Here is a 23,086-nt window from a genome sequence, read left to right on the forward strand (position 1 = left end):
AAATAACTGGATTCAGTATTCTTATAACATACTCCAATAGTTAAAATTTAAAATCAGTTTACTACAGTTGAGTTGATTAAAAAAAAAATATCAACCTTTGCGAAAAGAGAGGTAGAAATGAGTCTAGATTAAGAGAATTTACAGTTCAGTCATGGTGAATTTAAAAAATACATCTTTCAATACTTATTTTATGCTCTAAGTGAGGTAAAATTTGTAAGATCAGCATTAAAGGAACATGGAGGGCACTCTGGTGAGAACAACAATGAGGTTTATTTTTGTTACAATATCAGAGGGAAACATTAATTGCTGTTTGTCAACTGTGACAGAAGATTAATGGGTATCACCCATCAGGGAAGCTTCACAAAAAAGCCAAACTCAGGGAGTAAGACCTACCAAACCAAGATTTGCTTAGACTTCATGGCTGTGATGGTAGGTGTCTTGGGATAGTGGGAAACATCCTTCAGGCCTGTCCCATTGTAAGACCTTTTGGGTGGGGGTGCCTCTAGCCACCAGGGCACCACACTCAGGTGACAGGATAGAGCTACAGTGTGAGAAATGACGGACACAGGAGATTAAAATAAATAAGGGCAAAAAGCTGTTCTTTACACCTAAAAGTAGCTGAAATTTTTGAAAAGGTTTTCACATTAGCACCATGAATTGTGATGAAATCCCATTTCTCTATGACAGGCCCAGATGCATTTGGGAAGCCAGTGCGACATGCTGGAGGCCGCTCACTCCGTGTCTACTTCACAAACAGAAGCACTCTTGTAGTTTCAGAACAATGGGGCCAGTGTAACCAGTAACAACTGTATGGCACTGCCTTTTTGCTGTTCTTCTCAGGTGGATTTTCCTGAATTGGGAGTAGTCGCGGGACTGCTTTTTGGTAGAGGAAACCCAAGTCCTAAGCCCTTTGGCCTCTGTAAGGCTTGGATGGGCTCCGCGATGCCCTTGCCATCTCGTCCCAGGCCTGATCCCGGCGTCCAGCCCATGTTCTGGAGCATTCTGTTTCCAATGTTGTTTTCTAGAATTGGCTGGGCATTTTCTCCTACAAATCCTGAAACAATAAGATGACAACAAGCATTAGCACAGATGCAAGTGAGGATGCTCTCAGGCTAAGAAACCCGTGGTTTTCTACATTGTTCTTTCAATGGGGTACTGGGGATGGCTGTCAGTTCCAGTTTGCATTGGTAGCTTGTGTAGTAGAGCCAATAATGGGAACACGATTTTGGTTAGAGTGGAGTTTAGTAGCTGATTACTGAATTCCTTGGGGCTTTTGTTTTCTCATCTGTACACCAGGCCTGTACACTACACATTGACTTAATGCAGATACAGTGTTTGCCCACTGTTCCCTTTTAGGCCTCCAGGGGAAAAAAAGTACTCACTCTCACTCTTCAAAGATCTGCAGATGTCTGTGGAATACCAGCTGAGCCCTGGACCGTGGATATTTCTGTTCTGAAGTCTTCCTAACAGTTTTGGGATTAAAATAAGTGGTTGTTGACAAAGTCACTCATTTCTCAAAGGTGTGTGATCCAGTTATCTTGCTGGCACCGACCCACATCCTCCCTCTACCTGTTTTCTATCCTCCTCAGTTTTTCCTCCCTGATTTGGGATTATGCCAGCACCTTCTACTCTACTCCCAAGCTCAAAAAGTTGGGCCTCTGTCCTTTTCCTTCTCCAAGACTATGCTTGGGACCATCCATAAGGCCCAAAGGGAGCCTCAAGCACTGTAACAGCCAAAAGATCCCAGATGGGCCTGCAGAGTATAGTTGTGTCCTGTCACATGACTGCTTAACATGGTGTTGGTTTCATAAATGGCGAATTTATAATTCTTTAAACTGTAAGCATTTCCAGGCATTCCTTATATGTATGTCTTAAAAATAAAACAATAACAAAATGATCAGTGTTGAATCTACACTGCGTTGAATCACAAAGTAATTTGTATCTGATGTTGTGGGCATCAGCAAAAAGGGCTGCACCTCGTATTCAAACTGGTAGAGGAAAAGGGCAAAATGCCACAAGTGAGTTTTCATAACTGAAACTCCTATTTACTAAGGCGTCGGTCGTCATTAATTGGTTGTCAAGTTCACTACTGAACATTTGGTAGTGTCAATCTTCAGTGCATTCCAGAGACCAGATTGTTACCATTTGCTAATAAATTCATTACATGGAGTAAAAAACCAGGTTACCACAGTAATGAACTGGCTTGGGATTTTCAGATGGGTTCTTCACTCACTGAAATAAGAGCCATCATAAAACAAAAAACTTTCCCTTGCAAATTGCTTGAATAGCAATGATGGGGGGTGGGGGGGAATTGTCAAAGAAATAATCTTGATGAATGTTGTTTATTGCTGGACTAGGGCAAAATCTGCATGTAGAGATTTTATCTCCATCAAAAATAGAAATTAAAATTAGAAAATATAAACAGTGGATCTCTTAATTCCAGCTAAACCCAACAAGAAAAGCCCTTTGTCAAAATGACTCTTGCTTAATGTAATAATAAAAGCAACTAAATGTTTATCTTGAAATTATGATGATGGTGGCAATCAAGACTGACCATGGAGTAGATAGACAGTATTTTCCTAACAATTGCTGATTAGGTTTTTCAGGTGAAACAGTGTACGTGCCTTTTTTCTCATCTCCCTGATACTTTAGTGAGCGTGAGCAATTAAGTTAATTCCATACGTAAGTTAAAATCACATCAGAGGTTTAATGCTGCCAAACTACAACAGCTGTTTAGTCGTTTTGGATACACGTGTGTGCAAAAGTTCAGATGTAAAATTCAGTTAATATTTAAGAAAAAATATGAAGCCAATGTAGAACATATTTGCAAGAACTGCTAACCTGTGCTCAATTCTCAATTTTTGAAGTGAATGGCACAGACAGCTAATTCACTATCTGAATGTTGATAAAAATACTGGCAATTCAAGCATGGGCTCCAACACTGGTCTCGCTGCTCTGCCCACATCTGTATTTTTACATCAGAAAGAAAAAACTTCATTCTCTGTTTTTAATGGTGGCTTCATTTTTCTTTTTATTATAACTCAATAAAATAAAGCATTGTCTTTTTAACTTTGATGAAAAACAACAAATAGAAAGGTGGGGAATTTAATTTTTCCAGTGCTCTGACTTTTCTCACAGAAACAAGAGATTTCTGAAAAGCAAAACAATGGCTTTTCCATACAATCTTAAAATAAGAGACTGTATTTTTCATGGGAAATTATTCTAGAGGGAATCTGCTGTTGGTCTCTCATCCTTCCTTTATGAGATTAAGATGTGGGAGTGGAGCAACGCAGGCTCAGCACAGCATAGTACAACCATAATTTCCTTTTCTTTGGCTCCTGGCAGTGCTAAATCCTTTAAGTCCTTTCCTAGAAGGCTCTCCTCCTGCTCAGGCAATTTTAGCAATATGCAGTCTGCTAACCCGTCCACAGGGCGGGCTCCCAGCCCCCTCCATGCTGGATCTCTTATATCTATTACAGCTGGGTCAGTCCTCGCCCCTCAAATCTTCCAAAGAGTATTGTGGATGGCAATTCACTTGCGTAATTGGCTCAAGAGATGAAAATCTTGTATCGGCCTCTCTTAGCTGCTAATCTATCCAGCTGACTGCAAGCCTAATTGGCAGCTTGTTTAGTAATTTGGCTCCTAAAGTGTTGTATTGATGTAGGATAAACAGCCAATGGAAGGGGAGGGGACCCATGCTGCTCCCCCATCACAGCAAGTGCAGGCTCAGCCCAGCCCCTACCTTGTCAGGAGGCATTGTGGGCTTATTCCACCACTCTCTCCCATCCTCCTTCCCCATCACTTTACTAGCCAGCTGAGGGGTGGGGCCATTAATATTATTATTAGCATCATCAGTGCCATTAAAATGGTGAGCCACCATACTGTGTGTTCAGCAACTACTACTAATTTAGGAACATGGGCTTTTGACATCTGATCAGAACTCAAGCATGAAGCATAGCTGGAGAAAGTGGTAGGTGTTACCACTCTGTAAAATGTTTTAATGATTTCATTTCTTAATACAGAAAAACCTCACTAATTCTGTTGATTCTACATTTTTACCTGTAATGAGCTCAGGCGTTCTTCATGGAATTTTGTCATAACCAGTTGAAATAGTGAGTTGTTTTAAAAAGGCATGTCCTTTTTAAATAATGAAAATTTAATGCAAAACTAGTATTTTTTTTAAGAGATGCAAACATTCTAGAGCATGAAAGACGTTTGAGAGAGAAGTGTTTTTCTTAATAGATGTTCTGTTTATTGAAATACATTTCTTCTGGAACAATATAAAAGAAAAGCACTTGCGAAAAAACTGAAACAAATCTTTCATGTAAAAGTGTTCTGGTTCTGGAGGTGCAGGGGTGTTTATTTGTGTACTATCCTCAGGACCATTTATGGTCTGCCTGCTGTGTGCCAGGCTCTTGGTGCACTGGGCCTCTTGGTCCCGTGGTCTCTTGTAGGCATATGGCACCCTTGGTCTCTTGTCCTCAACATCTGACAGATATTTGGTGTTTCTATGACCATTGTTTCTTTGGATCTTCATCAATCGGAAGGCTCTAATCAGCTCCGTTTTTTTCAGGTGAAACTGGGGTTTGAGAAGGTGATGAATCTGGCCTAAATTCAGATAGCTGGAATTGCCCCTGTTAGACCTTGAACGTCCTTCAGGACATGTATTATCATGACTGAAAAATGAACTTGGAATTTTTGACTATGTCTTTCTTCTGCTGTATTTTCCCAGATGACTTAAATTTTATTTTTTTCATAAATGTTAAACTATCGGAAAAAGGACTAGCCCTATTAGCATAGCAAGTCTAGTCTGTCCAAAAAGAGTGTTCCAGTTCTCCTGAAATACCTCAAGGTCTATTTTGTTTCTATAAACCCAGCTACTCTGTCTAGTTTTCTATGTTTGGTTATAAAAATTATACAACTTATGCTTTAATTGCATTTAGTATAAATAGAATATATTGTTCTTTCCTCCATTTTGATAATCCCTGAATTTAAGTGATGCATTTACTGTGATAATTAATATATCTGGATTTATTTAAAGTGCTTAAGACTATTTACACCTTGCTTTTAAAATACATGCAACTGAAGATAGCATCACAAACCAAAGCTAAAAACAAAAAGTTATAAAACCAGATTTTTAAAAATGACAGGGAATAACTACAGAAAAAAAGAAAATATGGTAAAAAAAAAGTAGAAATTTGAGATTATTTTATGTTTGTTTCCTCCTAGATTAGCATTTGTTAGCTTGACAGTTATACATTGTATTTCTATTCTTTTGACGGTTGCTTTTAAATTTGAACATGCAAACCTATTATTTGCTAACATTTTATATATTACATTTTTTGGTTTAGTTTCTTCTTTTATACATCCAAATTAATCATCTTCTCAGTCATTTTCACCATCATTTTTACTTTACCCATTCAATATTAGTTTGGCTGTAAGTACATGGTCATTAATTTCTTTGCTCATAATTCTTGATTTTCATTCTTTTTATGTGGGTTCTGTTTTTCTAATGAGGTATTAAATTTCATAACGATCAACTTTTACCTGAAAATGTCTTTACTTCACCCTCACTCTTTGGTAATAGCTTAAGTGGATATTAACTATAGGTGAATTCGGTTATATTGTCTTAGCACTTTAAAAATACTATCTTTTATCTTCTCGATTGTACACTGTGAGCAGTTTCATTTCATCCCACAACCCTTCCTCTTGTCTGCTCTTAACTTCTCCTTGCTTAAAGTATTCTAGAGGTTTATCATAATATATCAGGCATGATTTACATTTAATATGAATATAGAGACTCATGTTTTTCAGTTTCAGAAATTGTCATTCTCTCCTTGATTACTGCAACACCATTTTCTGTAGTCCTTCTAGAAGCTGTAATTAGACACATGTTGAATTTTATTCAGTTGCATATTCTCCAGCCATTCTTTTATATTTTCCCTATTTTCATGCCTCTGTGCTTCTCTTAATTACTTTTTCAGATAATTTTTAAAATTAATTTTATTACTTGGTTGTTTACAACTGCTTCTTGTTTACTCCACACTGAGTCTATGATTTTTCATAATAAATAAAGTAATCTCAAATTTCTACTTTTTTTTAACCACATTTTCTTTTTTTCTGTAGTTATCCCCTGTCATTTTTAAAACTTGTACTTATAACTCTTTTTTAGCTTTGGTTTGTAATGGTATCTTCAGTAGGTTTCACTTTGCAGTGCCTCTGGAGTGATCTTGCATTTGCTTCAAGATCAGTTTACACACATTTTTTGGCTTGTCATTTTTATGCTAGAAACTCCTGAAGATAGGTACCAGCCTGCAAATCTTCAGAGTTTCAAGAAGGGGACCAGGTGCAAACAAGGTTATTTTGTTTTCCTATGGCTGAGGGGAATTTTGTTTCTCTCATGCCCTTCTGTGAGGACACAACTTTTCAGAGGTTCTGACTTGATCAGAGCCTCATACCCAGCTGCCAGGAGTGGCTCCCTGCCCACGCGGCCCTACCTTATATTCTTCAGGATTCTGAAACTAGCAACACTGGTAGGCTGGGACAGTGCAGGACCACTTCTGATCTTGAATATTCCTTTTTCTTTCCTGCATTCTCAGCAGGAAAGATTTAAGCTTTTCATGATTTAAGCTTCCATGTTGTCAGCAGTAGCAGTTCTTTCCTAACATGTGCTTACCCTCTTCTTAAGTGTGTGTTGTACCAATGGTGATAGAGAATGACTTAGGATTCTACTAAAACATGCAAATTAAAGGTCATTTAAGGCCATGGTCATCCCACAATTGTAACATATAATAATCCTGAAATTACACAGAATGTAAGCCCAGAATATTGGGGGGGGGGGGAGGTAGCTTGGTGGTTCATGTGTGAAGACCTGGGGCCAACACATCCCCTCAGCTTTGGTCCATGTTTAGAGCTCGTCTGGTTTAACTATATCAATAACCGCAATATCCCACTTCCCCAAAGTCTCCAGTAAGAGATAAGATAACCCACAGTGGTCATACAGCTCCCATAATAAAGGCAAATGCAAATAAAATTACTGGGCAGATGAGCAGTGCAGCACCTGACAGGTACCTGGGGTGGACCAAACATTTCCTGATTGTGTTCTTGATTCTGACTTTTAATCGAAAGCACACCTCTAGGAAATCTTCACCCACTGTTATCACTTAAACCTGTTTTTATTGCTATAAACACCAGAGATGATTTTTCTGTTCAACTATCAGTGGGATGTGGAGGGAAAAAGTCTCACAAAGCTCTAAAGTGACCTTTTGCCCAACACATGGAAATCCGTGAAGACAGATCACTCTACAGTTGTATCTGTACCAAGACACTAAACTATAATATAATAGGTACTTCTTTGCCTTATTTAAAATGTATAGAATAAAGTCTGACATCTGATGATGAATGTTTTCACTATGTTATTATTTTTGCAGAAAGCTGAAATAGTAGCAGCAAATCCCTATTGTGGGTAACAATGAATTAGTAATATATAAGTGGACACAATGTAAAAAAACAATGCTAGTCACACTAACTGAATAAACATACTTAAATTATTTTTACTATCAAGTCCTAAGCTCTGACTTCTGCCAAAACACAGACCATAACTACACTGCTGACTGCCTTAAAAATGTGTTAATAATATTCCTCCTATTTTGTTCACTGCTTTTCTTCACCTTTACAGATGACATTTTTCAAACTATAAAATGCATTCTGCTGGCAAACCTTCTTGCTTCAACAGTTCTCAATTTTATAATAGTAAATCTACATCCTTTGCTAGCAAGATATCCACTATCTTTTGCTATGTGACTTTGAATGAGGCAGAGAACAAGTCATACATTTAAAAATCAATATCTAACCTTATCAATATTCATTTTACTTTGTCAATACAAAATACAAAGGTGAAAGAGCAGTAAATAAGCTAAAGCACTGAAATAAATTTGGTGTTCCTGTCACAATTAATAAATGTTCAACCGATAACACTGCCGGCTAGACGATAGCCTGATAAAGCCTCTGAAATCACGCCTCAATACTGTGGCTGAAATGGGCAGAGTCAATTTTTAATATAGCCGCAGGTAAACATCATCAGATTTGGGGCTACAATTTCATAGGGGACTTTAAATCATTTAAAAGATATCTTTTAATAAAAGCAATATAGAGCTTTTTTTTGTTTTTTTAAGAGTCTTGGGATTACAAAGCTAAAGTGCCTAATTATAGTTTTCTGACCATTTTTTGTAAATCTTTTCTAAACTAGCTGTTTGACCACATGCAATTTCACAAGTATGAAAGAATCATTAAACAATATTCAAATTGCCAACCTGTTAAAACTCATTCCTGTTTCAAGTAAGAGAGCGCTATCTTCACCTGTATTTTTCAGCTTCAACTGAATGCTGACTAAAGGCAGAAGGAACTGCGAAAATCCATCTCAATTCAATGTGCTTTACTGGAGGTCTGCCAGGGCCTATAAAGTGTTGAGAATATTCTCTCCGAAATAATTCTGTTAACTCAACTCTGAAAGCTTACAAACACAACTGCCTTTTTTTTATTACCTGACTGTGTTCCAGAATATCAAAATTATAATTTTTAGCAACAAGATGATCTAGGATTCTAACCTCATTATCAAAGTGTATTTATGCAAAAGCATTTCTTACTTGAATTTGGATAATAATCTTCACCTTAGAGTTGGTTCATTAGTATTAGTAGATATTCTTTTTATAATGGAGGACTTTTAAATAACCTCATTCCCTTCCACTTTGAGAGGAGCAGTTATGCCTGAATTTAAAAAATGATTTTCCTACCCCACTACTTTTTCAGTAATTACAAAAAGGAATTATATTTTCTATGGATTTTATCCTGTAACTTAAAAAAAAAAAGCCTAGTAATTGAATCAAAGTCCTGATTTTAAGAGAATCATAGCAGTTTGAAATATAGCATCTGGAACTATGCTGGTGTAAGTTTATGAATGTTTTAGGCTAAAGTTTAATGTTTATGCCCATGCTTGTATAAATGATCTCCACTGATGCTACTGAGTTGTAACATCAAATCACCTTGTAGAAATAATTATATTATCCTCTCCACAACCATTATGCATTTCCTTTTTACTTCATGTATGTTTAGGCCATGAGGACCTGACCCTGACATTCTCTCTTCCTTATTGCTGGCACTAAGGTGCTTTAGTCACATTCCTAAGATTGTTCTTGTACCATTTCTGCCATTAATGTCAGAATCATCGGGAGATAAAAGAATGCAGGGGACTATTCAGGTGGAATGGGGATATTAAAGAATCCTACACCTGCCTTATGAAGGATTTGAACTGAAGAACTTATGACACATATTTGATTCGAATGTGGCTCTATGTTCCATATGAAAACATATATTAGAAGCATGAATGCTCTGTATTGCCAATGAATGTTCTATATCTCTATCTTTATTATCCTTAATATTTAGATGCATCTTCTATGAAATGTATTACATAGAACAATGGACACAAGTACACACATGCAATAATATAGTTCTTGCAAGTATATTCTTATGGAGGCTATAACTATGTTGTTGTGCAAAGTCAGGTAAACTAAACATAAAGCCTGCCCTCACCAGTCAATAATTATGTCATTTTAGCTAATTGAACACCTCTCTGAATCTTAACTTTATGGTATATAATAAAGATAATACCTAGATCATAAAGTTGTTGCAGTGATAAAATGAAGTAATGAAAATTCTCGTGTACAGTAGGAGATTCTGTTCTGCATAAATGCAAATACACACCACACTGAATTCTGAAAATTCAATAGATAGAAGATAAAGATCAGATATTTTACTAATTATATGTATTACTTCATAGTGTAGTTTTTTATGTGGATGGGATAACAGTATTAAAAATGCTTCAATTTTAAGCTATTCTTTAATTTTTCAGTGCTGAACTCAGGACTATAACCCCTAAATAGAGGGTTGAAGCTTCACATTTTTATTTCCTTTGAAATCAGCATGTCTACATATTACTTATATATGTATACGTTATAGATCCTATATTTATTATATACGTGTGTGTGTGTGTGTATACATGCTTTTTTCCTATATATATACGGTGTATATATAGAGAAGGTGTGTGTGTGTGTGTGTATGTATGCTTTTTCTTCCCATTATTTAACCTCTTGATACAAATCTTATTTTCATATTTTATAAGTAAAAATCTCTTTTCCTATAAAAAGACTTTCCAAATGAAGTTAAGAAAAATTATATACATCAGAATGGTCAAGAGTCTCCTCCTGTAGGCTAAGGTTATCACTCCATGTAAATGATCAAGTATATTTCCTGAAAATATTTCAGTCACACTGCTACACACAGCTCTACTATGTTTAGCTATTGTCTACTCCCACACGGAATCTACATTTTAATGTTAGGCTTCCTTGCATCTGCTTTGTAACTCTGCTTCCTTTACCACTGCTCTCACATGAGACTTTGCAGTTCATGCTAACCTTACTCAGACCCTTTATAACCAAGCTTGAGTCTTTGCCTTTCCGCACTCTAGTGACTTGTTTCCCTGTGCCACACTCTTTAGAATGACATGAGTTTTGAGGTGGAAGTGAGGAGCAATGTTCATTTTAAAGTAAAGTTGTCTAAATGAAGAGAGACCAGTCTAAGACTGATGTAGACCTGGGTGCACTGAGCTGTCCCATCCACCCACAGGGAGCCTTGTGTTCTGGGCTCCCTTACTTCTGAAGTGATTAACAGTAATCTCTTCTGGGGTTATGTGCTGGTTCCTCTATTTTCAGGTCTTGTTTTCCCAACCAGACTGTCAATGAGGCCAGACACCTAGCACCTTTGAAGTTTTTGTAGCCTGATTGGTTCTTCCAAAGTCTTGCATTTAGGCAGGTGCACAGCAAACATTTTAGTATTGGCTGCCCAAACAGCCACACAGAGAACATGCTCTCTGTCCTGACACCAAATGCAGATGATTTGCCCTGTGAGTTTCTTAAAACTGCACCTCTTTTTCAGTGTGAGCGATGGGAGCTGCCTGAGCCTGTGTGTAATCAGGCCCTGGGCCCCAGCGCTTGGCCCTGACCCCTTTCTGTTTTACCTGCTGTGGTAGGTCCAGGCACTGGAGCAGCTTTTCTTCTCCTTTTGATATCTCCCATGCATAAGGATCCTAAATGCATGCTTGTTTGCCTACAAGTAATTATCAGAAAAAAAACTATTAACAAGGGAGGGAAAAAATGACAGATAAATACACAGCTTGTATAATCTGAACCTAAATCAAAACATTCTCAACAAAGATGGAGCAGCATAGTAAAACCACCAATCTTGTTTATATCGAAGCATAATTACGTTTGTTGACAAGCGTTCAGCAGCTAAATGCGCCATCATAAATTGTTACTGGAATGAATAATATAAAAGGAATGCTTTTTAATTTTCAAAACTGGCAATCTTTCTGGCTCCACATAAAATCAAGCACTGTTGTTTCTGACAGGAAAATAGCTAAGATTAATTATCTAAAGAGATCACAATATTGTTGCTAGGTTATCAATTGGTTACTAATGCTTTACTGTCAGAACAACATTTATTACAGGAAAAGTATGATCAATTTCTTTTAGGATATTATGCAGCAGTGCATTCGCTGAAAACATTTTAAATAGATAGAAGGAAGTAGTGATGCTCTCCCTTGTTATTCATACGATTAGAATTCTTTAGTTAATTATTAGCTAGGTGAAGAAGCATCACTTGAATGCTTTAATATTGGTCTACTGCTATTAAACAGGTTACCATGGTACTGGACTGTATCTGTAAAGATGTTAACAAGTAGGAATTGAGGAGACTTTCTACTATTCTTGGACTAGCTGGAAGTACAATGTTCTAGCTAGTCATAGACTTTTCCCTAAACAAAAGAGTCGTGAAAATTAAAAAATGGCCCAAGAAAAATTCATCTAAAGGTGGAAGGATTTAAAAGCCTTTAAACTATGGGAACTCTGTTTATGTCCTGGGTAATAATACCCTCCACAGTGACTGTGGATCATGAGGCAGAAAGAAACCAGGCATGTGTCTTATAACACAAGTTTTTAGTTTGGGGGGTATTTGATAGTATCCTGAAATTTTATAGGACCCCCATGTGAAAATAATCACATTCTTAGAGGAAAACCTTAAATGAAAAAATTAATTTAGATAAAAAACCAGAATATATACTTTTACGTGTACATTCAGGTGCTTAAATTCAGTGAAAAATGACAGCTAGGGAGTAAAAATACTTTAAATATAGGTTCCTTTTATAAGGTGTAAAATGAAGTACAATTAATGATTTGAGTAATCCAACCGGGGCTACACAATGAAGTAAAAACAACAAAGAAAGTATCAATATAGATAACAGCAAATAGGTATTTGTCTAGTTTCCTGTTTGTATTGGGTGCACAGTTTCTCTGTTTATAATTAAAATGTCAAAGAAAAGTTCATTCAGTTAGTGGCTAACCTTGTGGAGTATGTATTTATTTATTGGCATGCATAACGAACATTTTGGTGGATACTGAGATATGGTCTGGGCTCATAATACCCAGAAAAATAAATTCCATGATGACATTTACTTTTTCAAACTATAAGGAAATTGTAAAAAAAAAAAAAAAAAAAAAACTACAATAATATCACAGAAGGCATCCTTCTTTACAAAATGAACTCACTCACTCACTCAGTCAGCAAGTACATACTATCAGCTACAGGCAGCCTAAGAGCCCAGCTTGGTGGTGAAAATGATCAAAGGAAATGGGATGTTCCATTCCCATTATCTAAAGCGGTTAGTCTCAGTGGGGAGATAAAGTCATAAATATGTGAGACAATGAGGGACACTGGTGTTAGTGGCAGGCACAACCAAACTTATTAGCTATTTCTAGAGAGTATATTTAGTTCCAGAAACAATTCTAAGCATCTTAAATATTCTTCTTTTCCTCTGGAGGCAAAAATCTGTGCTTCAAAGGACAGCCAAGCTTGAGAGTACACCCTCCCTTCCAGGCACTGGGTGTGACTCCAGGAAAGCTATTTATAACTCTTAGATTAGAGATAACTGGAAAGCAATAGAAAATAATTCTTGTCTACAAAAATGCAAATTAATTCTGTCCAGGGAAAGTAAAATCCTCCTGCTTATTGAGAAACCAGTTCTGCATCTATTTGCACATTCATTTCAATACTCTTACTCGCTTCATTGACCTCCTTTGAACCTCTTTATAACATCTGCCCGGTTTCCTCATTAATGAATGAATTACATAAAATTTCAAACACATGCTCATCTTCTATCTGAAAAAGACTCATGATTTTACCTTTTCGTACAAAATTACCACTCCATATCTCTGATTCTGTTTGAAACCTCCCCTAGCAAAGGACTGGAGTCAAGTTTACCTTCTGCAGAAGTTCAGATACCAGGATTTTGACTCTGAAAATGGAATAAAGTGGGAATCTGGATTCTGAAGTTTGGCTTTTCTGTCAGAGAAATGTGTAAATCAACCCATGGACTATCTACTTCTGACCCTCTTGTTAAAATATTTTCTTAGAATTGAAGAGCCTGCTGGTCAGGTTTGCTATACTCATTTCTGGAGTATTTCTGAGTGAACGCTCGTTTTGCACAGAGAATTCTGAGCAGTTCAGGAAGTCTACAGGGCAGTGTTTAGAGAAGCAATTGTAAAATATGATGGCAGAATGCTGGGCCTGGGTCATGGATGGTCTATACCACCTGTGCCGTGCACAGGCATTGAATTTTACAGCCACATGGAGCCGTTGAAAGCCATTTAGAGAGGAAGTGGGCCAGATTCATGGCTCCAGGTAAGAGGCTGGGTGGACAGAGTCAAGACTGATGACAGGAGGGTAACTAGGTGAGTGGTAGTCTGGCCACTCATTTCCTCCAGGGATATCCACCTCAATTAGGGTACAGAATAATACAAACTTGGCTCAAGGTGAATCTTCTTTGTGTCAGCCACTTTGTGAGGTGGGGCAGTGGTGGAAGGGAGTCAATGGAATGTCTTAATACTGAGTTAATATAAAACAAAGCCTGATTTTATTCATCGCAGGTATGTTTAAGGTGCATACTCATCTCAAAACAATTACCCAGGAGAAACCGTAAGTAAAACCTGTTTAGAAATAATTAGAAGGAACACGTGACAATCTGATACCTAGTAGTTGCTTCTGTAGCTGTTCATTCTCTGGATTTACTTATATGCCTCTTGCACTAGTTGGACATAACTGGGTCTTCTCATGGTTTGAAAACACTCTCCTGAGCCAGTTGTTGCCTTTAAAACATGACATTTTTGGACTACTTAAAATTTACTGGGAAGACCTGGATACAAAGTTGATGAGAAATAAACTGCAGAAACAACTCCCTCTTCTTATGCTTTTTCTCATCTGCTGGAACAAAAGTTCCCTTTTGGGTGTCCTTATAGAACAAATGAATACAACATTTCATTCTCTCCCCTCCTCCAACCCCCCATAGAGCTACATAAAGGAAAATGGACAAACGGTTCAAGGAGAATCAAGTTAAAGTTAATAAAGTCAGCACATTGAACCCGAAGACCTGAGCCATAAGAAAAACAGCTAGCTGCATTTCAGTAATTCTATCAAGAATTGACTATCTGCTACAGCACATTGAGAGATCTGGGTTATTGATCAGTAAGATTGCCCCACTTAGGCCTGCCCCTTTTCCTTCAGACAGGTGCAGTAAAGTCGCTACAAATAACACCAAGTGAGGTCTACTCTGTTACCTAGTTGTCACGGTTAATGTAAAACATAGCAGTTATTTTTTAATTTAAAATCAATGAATGTCTCAAAGGCAGCTTTGTTGCTTCAGTCTAAATGAGTCATTTGTCTTTGCAAAGCAGAGCACTTTGATTACTATTCAAGGTGATAAGTCGGCAAGTTTTGTTTTTGCCTTGGTGTTAAGGACAATCCGTTGTGCTAGGAACAAAACCAAAGTTACTAGAAAATGTTAAGATCCTTTTGTTACCAGTCAACTATACCAGTATATTGGTTTCAGTTAGAGTATTTGGTTGAGGAGGAGAAGAGGGGAGACAAATCAGAACAAATAACCCCATAACTACTGATATCGTGACTTTAGAGATAAACAGGAGGTCTGTGAGAAGGAGTAATAAAGCTCTTACACTGTGGATTAATAAGCAGCATCACTTAGTTATGAAATGAGACCCATTTCCTATGTTTTCCTGTAAATTTTCCTATTAAAAATTTGAAAATCAGCTAAAAAAAAAAGGCTTTGCTTTGTTTTGAAGCAAACTTTACAGCATCATCCTTTTAAATGCTGGATGGCAATGACTGGGCATTTTATCTGGGGGTGGGGGAGTAAAAAAGTGAAAACAAAACAAAACAAAACAAAACAAAAACTAATCACAAGAAAACCTCAACAAAAAAATCCCAGCAAGAACCAGCTTGCCTGAAAACCTAGCCTCTGAATTGGACTGACAAGGACTGAAGCAGACAGTGTCAAACATGATAATATTAAAGAGAGGACAATAATAGGAACTTGTCTCTTCCTTACACACATTTACAAATGGAGGCTTTTCAGGGAATTAGACCTAGTTAAAGCTGCCCCCTGGATAAGATGCATTCTCTAGCCAGCTCAGACAGGCTACTGAGTGGAGAGAAACAGATGTGACTATGGACCCTGGCATTTGGCAAGAACACTCACTGTCAGTTAGAAAAATATAAGCCTGGACAGGGCATCAGCTGTACAGAAATGAAGCAGGTCTGCTGTGTCACCACAGAGCAAGTGGTGGCTGAGAGAATATTGGGGGCTGGAAAATCCAGTCCTGTGTGAACTTCGTCTTCAAGATCCAAGGACCCTGCCCTCCCTGATTCCATTCAGGATATCTTCCATACATTAAATGGAACAAGTGAGCATCAGTCACTAGAGTTCTTGTGCTGTCTGGGCTCAAGGCAGGCCTCCCCATTTACCAAAGTGGCATGTTTATTATTTTGTATTAAAATTTCTTGATTCCCCCTCGCCTCAAAGCAGGAAGTGGATCGCCAATGTGACGGGTGTCCTACCACACCAGGGGGAAATGAGACACCTTATCGCAAGTTTTCAGGGCCTGTAAACTGAAAAATTCCTCTCCAAATTATTTTCTCTGTGCTGTTAACTTCTCAGTTTTATTGTTTCTTTGTCTAAAAGAGTATCTAAACCACACATCTTAGTCATTTCTTTGAACCTCTTTGTGAAGATGCCCTTGTATATGTGAATTAATCTGCACTTTATTACAGAGTTGTCTCAGCTAAGAACCTAGTAGGGCAGAGACATCTGTCCCTGTAACAGCACCAAAGTGCACATAAGTATTGAGTACCACCGAGCAGAGTTATTTGGTAACTACAATGAGGAGTGCATAAACTCTTTGGCCTTTGTGAAGTTTTTCTCCCAAAACCTTTTCTTATACACAAAGAATCCTTTGCATGTGCTATTGTGGACTGCAGCCCAGCCAGCTCTTGGTTCTGGAGGCTTCTCTTCATGACTTTGGCCATTTGACTTTAAGCCTTCTGCCCTTTTGGGACAATAATGACGTTAGCCAGGGAGTGTTTAGTCTTAACTCAGTGCACTGAACAAAATTCTGGTGTCCCAGGAACTGGGCCCTGGCGTTATTCCAGACTCAGCCTATCTCATTATAAACCTACTAGTATCTTTGTTCTTATAGAATTAGGTCACTGCTTTAGGCTCCCCACACTGGAATGCAACTTGGTGAGTGAGACTCTTTGTATGGCTATTAGCCCGTGTTGTGTGTCAGGTGCTCCTGGTCCTTCCATGTTGCCTGCCTGCCTGCTGGACGATTCTTTATACCATGTCCGCCAACCTCCTGTTACTTGCCTGGGGCTCTATCCTGGATACAGTGGTCAGCTTGCCAGCGTGCAGATGCTCCTAGCAGTTTCAGAGGGAGTTCTCCTTGCGGGACCTTTGCACCAAGCATGATTGAGTTAGCAGACACAGGCTCAACTCTTGAGCTCAGCCTTGTTGTTTTTGTAAAGCGCCCCAGGACTCTGTTGGTTGAAAGGGGCCTTTGGATAAAGCCATAATCCTATGTGCTGTGATATATATCTGATGAGTACAACCACTGAAGAGTGGAGGAAAATGATCATCACTTGTATATTCATATTGAGGAGGTAATAAGCACTAGGTATTTTAATTATAAGTAAAAGTGCCCGGAACTTCTGGAATATGTAAGGAGTTAGTTCTACTTAGGATGTCGGACAGCACTATCACTTAATACAGGCTCACTTGAATTTAGATTAAATTAGTGTTTATTGGTGGAATTCAACAGGGAATCTATAACACAGTTGAAATGCCATCTCTTTTCTGCAGCCTTTTTTGATTGCCAGTGCTAGAAAATCTGTCACTCCTTGGAGAAAACACTGTTTTCCATCTCAAATTATAGCTGCGTATGTGCTAGACTGCATACTCATGAAGGCCACATCTGATCTGTGTTTGAAGTACATTTCCCTTAGACCTTATATTTTGTCAATATCAGAAACTTATTAAATAGTTAACAAATGAACTTTAACAAGGTCTGCCAGGGTTTATATAGTAACTTGTTTTTTCATGATAACTTTTTTTTTTGAGGTTCCTATTTATATAAGGAATAAATGCAGACTTATGGAAATAGAGAACTTAATTCAGTCTGTATCTTGCATTTTGTGATATAAAATTCTGCAAAATCAAACAGCCCATATAAGCAAGCTTCTAAAGTATATGAAGGTGCCTTAATTCTAAAGTGTTTCCCTTTCTACATAATTTTACATTTCATTAAATATAACTTTACGAAAAGAATGCTTTTAGTTTCTCCTCTTCCATGATAGTTTCTGGCAGATGAATGAACATTATGTCCATAAAACTTTTACAGACTTGTTAGCAACTGTTTACTAGACTGTGAAATATACTATAATAGCTAGGTAAGGTATCAAGAGGCTTGTGATGGCTACATGAACACTAATGTTCAGTAATCAGGAGGAAGAGTACTTCAGAATTCTCCTAATTCAGTTCAGTTGAAGCACTTGCAAAGTTGGGAGTGCATTAGCATATATTTAGGATTAATTTTGCCATCAAATTTCAATGATGTACACCTGAAACTTATAATATTATAATGTAATGTTAGTTCAATAAAAAATATAATCTGATAGATATTAATAAAAAAGCAAATACAATATATCAAAGCATCAAAGTAACATATGGTACACCTTAAATTTACAGAATATTACTTAACAAATTTATCCAATAAAATAGAAAAACAACCAAAGTCTAAAACAACAACAACAAAAAAGTTCAGCTTTTCTTTAAAAAATTCCTATAATTTTGGTAATTCAGAGATATTACTGCTATACTTAAAAGGTCAATAGACTATAAGTGTCTATGAAGAAGCATCCTACAAAATTAATTTCAACTATAAACTATTTCTTTGCTCTTCTCATATATGCATTTCTTCAAGGAAAAAAATGCAAGCTCTTATATATTTTTTAAGTTTCAGAAATAAAATGTCAAATGCTCATACAGCAATCACATCATCATTGTTGTCACTTTCTCTACTAAATAATGTATAGATAATTGAAATAATATTTTAAGATTGTAATTTTAGAGGAGTCAATAGTTTTCCTTAAAAACAAGATGCTACATTTTAGGAAACAGTCCAGTTAAAATTACAGTGCTGTATAAATTTGTAACCTGGGAAAATTAACTCTTCTTTCTTCATATGTAAAATGGGGGTAATACGGCAATCCACCTTACAGGGTAATTTTGAAAATTAAATGAGTTAAAATTGGTTTTTAACTATAAAAAAGATGGGGAACTATTCCCATCAATTTAGGTGGGATATTTCATTTTATTTTTGACAATCTGACCTGTTTCATTAAGAATTAGAAGTTAAGAATCCAGTGAAAAGCAGCTCTAAACTTATGGGAGGAATGTAGAGGATATTTTAAACCCTCTCTCTTTGGCTGTACTTCTCTTCATATCTATTTGCTTTGTGAGGCAGTAAAATACTGTTATTAAGAGAGTGGACTACAGAGTCAAAAGATGAATTTTAAGTCTTCCTCTGTGACCTAACAACCTGTGTGAATGGGCAAAATGCCTTGTCTTTTTGTGCCTTGCCTTTCCTAACTGTAAAGTGAAGGTAACAGTAGAACCAGTTAATGAATATGTGGCTCACAGCATATTCATATTTCCCAGAGATGGAGGGAATTTGTATGTGATCAATTGAATGCTGTATAATTTGGCATCTCTCCCTTACCCATCCACAATCATTAAGTCCAAAGAAGTAGAGATAATCTGTAGGCCAGAATATATTTTCTTTTTAGAATGCAAGGGAAAAGAGGGAATGTATAATTGCTTTTTTATGAGCTAATAAGTCTAAATTTTATACATAACATATAAATGTATCATATATAGTAACACAACAGAAGACAGTTTGCCAAGTTGTAGATCATCAAGCTGATTTCCCACATTACAGCAAGTCCTCAGATAATGTCTTTTCTAATTCCTTCAATATAGTTTCATTATAATGTTGATTAAAAAAAAAAGCTGACATTTGAATGAAAGGATGTAATTCAAGGACCTATTTTAGTTATAACTAGTTTTGCTTAAAAGTGTAGTTTCCAAGAATTTACTGATGACATAAAGGACCTATGGCACTTTAGAATCTTTCCTGAGTCTTACATTCTATTATAGATGGTGCACAGCTTATTTTAGGATCAAATTCATGGCAAGGAGGGAGTAATTGAAGATGAAGCTGGAACAGAAAGCAGAATCAGACCAGCAAGGCCTTGCAAGTCGTTTTGGACTTGATTTTTTTTTTTTTATAGGAAATTGAAGCCTTTGAGAACTTTTAAGTATACAGAAATGGATTTGGGTTTTCCAGTCACTCTGGTGATGTTATGGAGAATGAATGAAGGGGACAAGAATGAGAGACTGAAAAGAATACAAGTTAGTACCCAGTTTTTCCTAAGCATGGACATATGATCCTGGAATGCGGACATCATATGCATCACCTGGTTCAGTGCAAAGATCTTAAAGGTGTAGAAGTAATTCACTAAGATCTTTTTTTTAAAAAAAGATACCATACTAAGAGATTAGAAAAACATAATATGTTAAGTGTATCAGAGAAGACTGATAACTTTTTACTCTTAACCATTATTTACTCACTTAAAATGAGCATATTAGGTTGAAGTCCTAGGATCCTACAATTCTAAAAAAAAATGTCATAATTAAAACATTCTGGGAATGTGATGGCAGTGACACTGTTCTTTTTGAATCTATAAATAACGTGTCAGCATAGCCACATAACCCTGGACAACAACAAACAGTAAAAGAAAACATTCAGAGGACAATTAGAAATGATATTAAACTAGAATACAGATGTGAACAATTTGACAGAAAAGTAGAAACAATATATTGAAAATGAAAACTACAAAGGAAAAATTATTAATGAAAAAGATGAAAAGAATGAAAGAGAATAATAGTTAGGACAAAGAAGAACCAATGTATATGTAATAGGAATTAAAGAAATAATTATAATGGGATAAAATCTTGTATTTAGTTAAAAATAATAAAACCTACCTATTGAAAGATATATTATCTGTGGGGAAAGATACATTGAATGATAAACATTAGATTATAGTCAATTCTTCGACTTTGATAAAAGGAAAATATGTATTGAGTATCCTGGCCCAAAAAGTCGCATACATATAAGAGAAAACTAGATTATATCATGCAGTGAAAACAAGGTTTTAAACAGGATCATGGAATGACAAATTTCAGACAGTTAAAGTGACACTTTAATCTATGAGCCATAGATTGTGATATCTGTTCAAACTGACCTTCAAAGTTACAGGTCATGGATCATTAATAACCTGTTGGCCTAGTTCACCAGGTATAGGTCACCTTGTATACAATCCTAACCATAAATAAAATGTAGATGAAATAAGAATCACAAATATGATAAGCTTTCAAGTTTCCCTAAAGTATGTTTTTTTACAGCCATCCAAGGCTGAAGATAAGGCCTGAAGTTGCCACAGTGGGAAGAGAGGCAATCTGAAGACACCTTCTCACACTAAACAATACTGTCTAACTTCACCTTACTGTCTCATCGACACAATTTTTTGGAAATGCCAGTTTTTTTTTTTTTTTTTTTTTTTTTGTCTGTCAAATAAGCCTAGACAGTGGTAACTAGCCCAAGAGGATGAGGATAATAAGACACAAACCAATTCTTGTCCTTTGTCCACCCATCTCAGTAGTGTCTTCCAGTCAGCCCCCACACACACCAAAAGAACGGATCCATTGAACTGCGTTACAGGATCAACTAGTGAAGAAATACTAAACAAAAAAGAAGAAATTTTAACTTAAGATCTGATGGAGGCCTTTAAACACACATTTGTTTGTAGAATTAAAACTAAATGAACTCACCTAAAACTAAAACTAGACCTGAAACTAACTAGACTGTATAATATTGAATGGCAATATGCCATACACCGACCACACTACTAAAAACAGAAAGGAAAAGTATAAAGGAAAAATAGAATAAATTTGCTGACCACCTTAAGTAATAGTAGATTAATACTGACTTCAAATCAAGTGCTTGGGTGAGAAATAAGATGGACAAAGGAGATTACTAGCTAACTTCACTAATTGCTTATCGTAGGGAACCTTCAGCAAGCAGCCTCCCGAGGGGACAAGGACTGAGGCTGTTATATAAAGGTATTAATATAAAAGTAATTATAAGCAAAAGAATACTTTCCTAAAAGTCAGAATGACATAGCAGAGTGAGCACAAAGAAAATGGAAAAGTACTGAGCAAGAAAGATAGATATATTTGCTTATCCTATAAATAGAAAAGTCAATAGAGGATAAGCCATAAATGCAACAAAATAATAGTTATTTATATAAAAAGGGAGGAATAAAGGCAAGAGACCAGGTAGAAACTAAGACTTCTTTAAAAATAACTTCCTACAGAGATTTGCTTGTGAAACCAGTAACATGTTATTTTTTATAAAACAAAATTAAATATTTTAAAAAGCAGTTTCTGAAAATTATTATGAAGCCAATAGACCTCATTTATTATACAAGAGTGTAGCTATGCTTGGAGAGAAACTCTGTTTCAAGTAACTTTCACGCCCAGCAATTTGACTGCCCTTTCTTAGTGAAAGATAACTGAGTCCAAAAATAACAGAAATAGAAAGCTTAAAACCCCTTTTTCAGTAGTTATTTTATTGAGGTCCCACTATGTGTGTATGGTGGAGTACATAAAATAAATAATCATTACAGTGTCATTGAAAGGTAACAGTTTTAATATTGATAAAAAAAAACCCTGAAATCGATGATAGAAAATATGAAAACAATAAAGTTTTGGATTTGAACTGCAGCTCTCAGTTTGAGTTTGTATGTTTTTTTCTTCCAAGAAAAAAAAAATTCAAACTCATTTCTCTGAAAAGACCTAGAAATAATGACATCCCTAACACCCAGACTGTGGTTCCAAAAACTATTGCACAGCAAATAAATCAGCACTTCCTACAGAAATAACTGATTTTGATCTAGGCTGGGAAAGGTCCAAGAGCCTTGAAAATGTAAACAGACTAGAAAGCAAGAAACAGTAGCAGGGGAACAAACTCAGGAACCAACTAAAATAATCTTCTGGTGCTTAGAGATGAGCTGATTCTAACATCATTTAGGATCATAACTAGCAGCTGGAAACACACCAGATATATCGAGATCATTGACTTGAAAACAAAGAAGGAGAAAGTTTCAGTGGTAACTTTTGGGAAATGTAAGGAGCCCATTAATTTTGAAGAGTGCTAACTAAGGGAACATGTCAAGCATCTATCCTGCTCTTCCTATAGGATGTGCACCTCACTGTCATCAAGAGGGGGCACAGTTCACAAAAGTAATCCAACTAGTGAACAGAATCAAAATGATAACATGAGCATATCACCTTTCTATAACTAGGAAGGAATCACGATTATGACTGAGAAAAGACACAGAAGTGAGAGAAGCATGCCGTAACACTCCTGCAAAAGTATTGCCAAAATAAAGCAAACATTGAGCCTGAATTTAATCAATTTTCTAGTTTTATATACCAATATAGGAAACA

At 36.5% G+C, this 23,086-nt stretch overlaps 1 protein-coding gene across 2 annotated transcripts in view; it reads right to left on the bottom strand.

Moving 5' to 3' along the window:
• Window positions 1–215: 215 nt before the first annotated feature.
• GPATCH2 (G patch domain containing 2) overlaps window positions 216–23,086 on the bottom strand; it is a 138,464-nt gene continuing 115,593 nt past the window's right edge. For both annotated transcript variants that reach the window (XM_012726990.1, XM_012726991.1), the window contains 2 exons: window positions 11,072–11,160; window positions 216–1,054 (listed from right to left, as the gene is read on the bottom strand). In XM_012726990.1, the coding sequence (XP_012582444.1) occupies window positions 837–1,054; window positions 11,072–11,160 (307 nt within the window). In that variant the 3' untranslated portion in view covers window positions 216–836. The remainder of the gene's footprint in view (window positions 1,055–11,071; window positions 11,161–23,086) is intronic.

This window comes from Condylura cristata, unplaced genomic scaffold, assembly GCF_000260355.1.
Source record: "Condylura cristata isolate star-nosed mole 26May11 unplaced genomic scaffold, ConCri1.0 scaffold00018, whole genome shotgun sequence".
Classification (NCBI taxonomy): Eukaryota; Metazoa; Chordata; class Mammalia; order Eulipotyphla; family Talpidae; genus Condylura; species Condylura cristata.